The sequence below is a fragment of the Onychostruthus taczanowskii genome, unplaced genomic scaffold (assembly GCF_017590055.1).
Source record: "Onychostruthus taczanowskii isolate IOZ18803 unplaced genomic scaffold, ASM1759005v1 scaffold2, whole genome shotgun sequence".
In the NCBI taxonomy this organism is placed as follows: domain Eukaryota; kingdom Metazoa; phylum Chordata; class Aves; order Passeriformes; family Passeridae; genus Onychostruthus; species Onychostruthus taczanowskii.
The window spans coordinates 1,431,577-1,435,965 of NW_024499239.1; the positions used below are offsets into that span (position 1 = coordinate 1,431,577).

At 41.6% G+C, this 4,389-nt stretch overlaps 1 protein-coding gene across 1 annotated transcript; it reads left to right on the top strand.

Moving 5' to 3' along the window:
- Nucleotides 1-3,645, top strand: FGF20 (fibroblast growth factor 20). Its single transcript, XM_041402979.1, has 3 exons — nucleotides 1-364; nucleotides 2,575-2,678; nucleotides 3,400-3,645. The coding sequence occupies exons 1-3, from the start codon at nucleotides 70-72 to the stop codon at nucleotides 3,643-3,645; spliced, it is 645 nt and encodes a 214-aa protein (XP_041258913.1). The 5' UTR covers nucleotides 1-69.
- The last annotated feature ends 744 nt before the right edge of the window (nucleotides 3,646-4,389 follow it).

The following is a 4,389-nucleotide window of genomic DNA, read 5'->3' on the forward strand; positions in this document are numbered from 1 at the left end:
GCCCACCGGGACAGGCCGGCAGCCGCTCTCCGCCGCCGCCGCGCCCTAGCCCGCTCGCCCCGCGCCCGCATGGCTCCGCTGGCCGAGGTGGGCGGCTTCCTGGGCGGCCTGGACGGCCTGGGGCAGCCGGTGGGCGCCCACTTCTTGCTGCCGCCCGCCGGGGAGCGCCCGGCGCTGCTCGGGGACCGCCGCGCCCCGGCGGAGCGGGGGGAGCGCCGCGCCCCGGCTGCGGCAGCGGCGGCGGACCTGGCGCACTTGCAGGGCATCCTGCGGCGGCGGCAGCTGTACTGCCGCACCGGCTTCCACCTGCAGATCCTGCCCGACGGCAGCGTGCGTGGCACCCGCCAGGACCACAGCCTCTTCGGTAGGCGGCTGCGGCGCGGCCCCGCGTGTGCGTGTGTGAGTGTGTGCGTGAGCGCCTCTGTGTGCACCTGGGCGGGAGCAGTCGTGCTCCCGGGAGGGAGATGTGATGCTGGTGATGCCGAGGCAGGTGGATGAGTCCTCAGAACAGAAGGGCTTCACCCTCCGGCGTTTGGCCACGGTGTTTGCGCCAGGGCAGGGTAGTGAGGGAGGGCTGTGCATCCCAGGTGAGTCAGGAGACAGGCACTGCTCAGCCTGTGCTGGGGGTCCATAAGCACAGAGATACGCCAGTAAGTTTAGTGGGAATGGTGGGGAGTCAGACTGATCCTTTTTGTGTTCACTATTGGTATTGGAGATTCTTGGGCCTCTGTAAAACAGTATAGGTCACAGACTTGGGCGTGCTGATCCTTAGCCTGCACTAGACTGCTTTGTTTCACAGAAGGACATAAAGCTGAAGCAGAAGAGCCTAAAATTATTTGATTAAGTGCTTAAAATGCTCCCCAGCCAGCTTTCTGTGTCAATAAACCCAAAGGAGGTGAAGACAACCTGTGATAGGAGAGTAAATCCTAAATGGTTGTTGTAGAGGCTGGACATCTGAACAAACCTGCTGTTGTCAACTACGTGTGAGTCTTGGTGTGTATTAGTTTAGCAGTCGTAAAAAGGTGATTAAAGAGTTTCCTATCATCCTCCCCATAGTCAAAACAATCTGCTGGAATGGCTCTAAATTGCTTTTATAACACATGGATGTTTTAAGAAGTAGAAGAGCACTAGTCAAACAAACAGTTCTTCTCAGAAGGAAGATTTCCTACAGCATGTAAACATGAAAAAAATGTTTGCTTTAAAGGGAAAATCGAGTTAGCCATAGATCTAACATTTACCGGGCCTTTTAGAATTGTACTACCTTTATTCTACCACTACTCTTGGCAGGTTTGTCTGATGTGGTTTCTTTGTGGGTTGTATCACCTGCTTATTATGCTTTCGGAAAAGAGTGGCTTTGAAAATGATATCAGAAAGACAAAATGCCTCCAAACCTTTTTATGGGACTCTGCGCTTTATGAACTGGAAAACTAGGATGATTTATGTGTGACACAGTTTTTAATGCTTACTCTTTGTAAAGGATTTATTTTCTTTGCTGTTTGTTAATACAACTAAGAAAGTTGTCAAAGCTCAATTAAAATTGAAAAAAAATTTAAATTACTGGATAGTCCAGATAGTCCATCTGTCTGAGACTGAAAATTGTCCTGAAATCATAAATAGTAAGCAGACAAAAAGTCATAATCAGCTGCACTATTTAAAACTACTTACCTTAGATTCAGGGATTTTTTAAGTTTTGTGGTTTTGCTGCTGAACAGCAATATCTTAGACATGATTCTGGCACTTCTTTTTGAGGCTTTGTTTATGTTGTTAACAACTTCCAAAAAGCCAGTTCGCACGTTCCTTTTCTTTCATGTTTTGGATGTGCTGTAATCTGTGCATATCAATTGGTTAAGTGTGTTGGCTTACCTTTGCCAAATTCAGGCTTCAAATAGTACCTCATGTCTCAAATACTTTATTAATATATATTACATTTTTGGGCAAATGTAATATAAATAATGTTATAATCCAAACAGTAGCAAAAAAAAAAAAAAAAAGGCAGCATGTTTTATGTACTTTAAAAGCCTGCACTAAAGACAGCAAGTTGTGTCAAGAGGTGTGGGCCCATATGTTAGATAAGATGTCTGGCAAATACTTTTCTTTTTCTGTGGGTAGATTCTGTTATATAAAATTCCCATCTGTACTTTGATTTCCATTCAAATGACCTAATAATGGATGTGTTTTTTTAAGATAACTCTGTAGAAGTAGTAAAGTATATTTTCAGGTAATTCAAACCGATCTTCCAATATTTGAGTAGGCAGTTTAGCAAATAGTGTACAATCCTTAATGACTCCAACAGCATGGTAGTAATGGCTTTAGTCTCAGTGCTGAATAAAATCCTTTCATATTCAATGTTTTGAAAAAGCTTCTTAAATGGTGAAGGATTCATGTTCCTAGCTGAGGCTTCTCAGACTGCTTTCCTGTGAATATTGTGTGCATTTTCACATAGTATTTGAAATTTCAGAGAAACTAGGCCACATTTACTATAATACATGCATTTTCTACTTGTTTTCAATTGAGTTTTTGGATGCTATGTGTTTTATGGTTACAAAATTAATTAAAGCAATTTTTTTTTTCCAGGTATCCTTGAATTCATCAGTGTGGCAGTGGGACTGGTCAGTATTAGAGGCGTGGACAGTGGGCTTTACCTTGGAATGAATGAGAAGGGAGAACTCTATGGCTCTGTAAGTACCATTTTCATATCAGCTCATACATCTTTAGGTTTTTGGTTTGCTTTCTAACATAATGCAGCGCCCTCAATAAGCTAATCTCAGCTTTCAAAATGCTAACATCTTTTCCTGTTGAAATGTGTAATGTATTTTTGAAGTACACAATATAGCCATGGATATTTCAACAAAATAGAATTGATTTTTACAAAGCTATGAGAGTAATACCAGTCCTACTCTTCTTTCATGTTTTCAAAACATCTTCAGATAAAATATTCTGCTTCTCCACTTCCTTTGGTTGTGGTCATTCCAGTTTAAAATGTGAGAAGTGATGCACACCACAAAGAAATATGTGAATACTTCCTGCTCTGTTATGTTGCATTTGAGTCCCTCTACCAAATCTCGTTTCTAGAATAGAAATAGCCCAAGACAGAACTCTACATAATACAATTTATTCCAAGATTAATTTAAAATAAATCATAAATAAGTAAATGTTTTCTAACAGTAAATGTTAAGTAATTAATTTTTTAAATACAAAATTTTAGGAGTACAGGTCCAAGTTTCCAAACTCATTGTCAGGTCCACATACTCTTCTTGGGTTTGGTTTGTTGACAATTAAATGAACAGTAAAGCTACACAAAGCCTAAAGCATTTTATTTATTTTTATAATATCTTTTTTCATGTCTTCTAATATCTAGTGGCAGCTTAACTTATTTTTCTTTTCTCTTTCTTTCTGTAGGAGAAACTAACTTCTGAGTGCATCTTCAGGGAACAATTTGAGGAAAACTGGTACAACACTTACTCATCCAATGTCTACAAACATGGGGATTCAGGGCGGAGGTACTTTGTAGCACTTAATAAAGACGGTACTCCCAGAGATGGGGCAAGGTCCAAAAGACATCAGAAATTCACACATTTCTTGCCCCGGCCTGTGGATCCTGAAAGAGTTCCAGAACTGTACAAAGATGTGTTAGGATACAGCTGAGCAAAGAGGCAGCTTTGGCAAATAAGCAAACTGGAGCTGTTGCCCGTGCTTTCCTGGCCATGCCAGCATGAGGAACCTGCAGCGGTCTAGGATGCTGGATGTGAAGAACCCACTTGGTGAAAGGCAAGCTTCTGTTTTCTCACCACTGGATTTAGGAGACAAAGCCTTGAAGATGAGTGTGGACCAGCCTCCTCAACACTTGCTGAATGGTTTGGTAGCCAGTCACCAGGGGGAAGTGGGACTTCTTAAAACATAACCAACTCCTGGCAATTCTGTCTGGATTACCTGTGGCCTGTAGATTAGCAAGGAACCATCTACATCATATGGATGAGACAATGCTGGAAGAAATAGAAAGAAATGGACTATAAAATAGTAATAAATCCTGAGAACTGTGTGTGAAGTTTTACAGGCTCCACTTTAGTGATGGACATTAGATGTCAATACATAGTAGTCAAAACTGGAACTTTTCTTCAGGGTGGACCTATTTATACATCTCCAGATAGCATATATTTATTTTATATATTTATTTATTAAAGAGTTTATTTTTTACTGGGATATGAAGAGAATACAAGTTCCTAACCCCAATGAGAAATCATTTACAGTGCCAATATTTACTATGAGTAGTGTCATGATACAGAAATGACATTACCTTGCAATGCATCCAAAACCTGAACATTTGTGTTTCATTGTTTATCAGTTACAGATAAGTTTATATTTTATGTGCATACCATTGCCTTGTAACTG

What these genes read in the sequence shown, in the direction of transcription:
- FGF20 (XM_041402979.1), top strand. Translation starts at nt 70, where the DNA reads ATGGCTCCGCTGGCCGAGGTGGGCGGCTTCCTGGGCGGCCTGGACGGC. An exon ending in CCAGGACCACAGCCTCTTCG is followed by an intron (nt 365 to 2,574) that starts GTAGGCGGCTGC and finishes TTTTTTTTCCAG; the next exon opens with GTATCCTTGAATTCATCAGT. An exon ending in AGGGAGAACTCTATGGCTCT is followed by an intron (nt 2,679 to 3,399) that starts GTAAGTACCATT and finishes TTCTTTCTGTAG; the next exon opens with GAGAAACTAACTTCTGAGTG.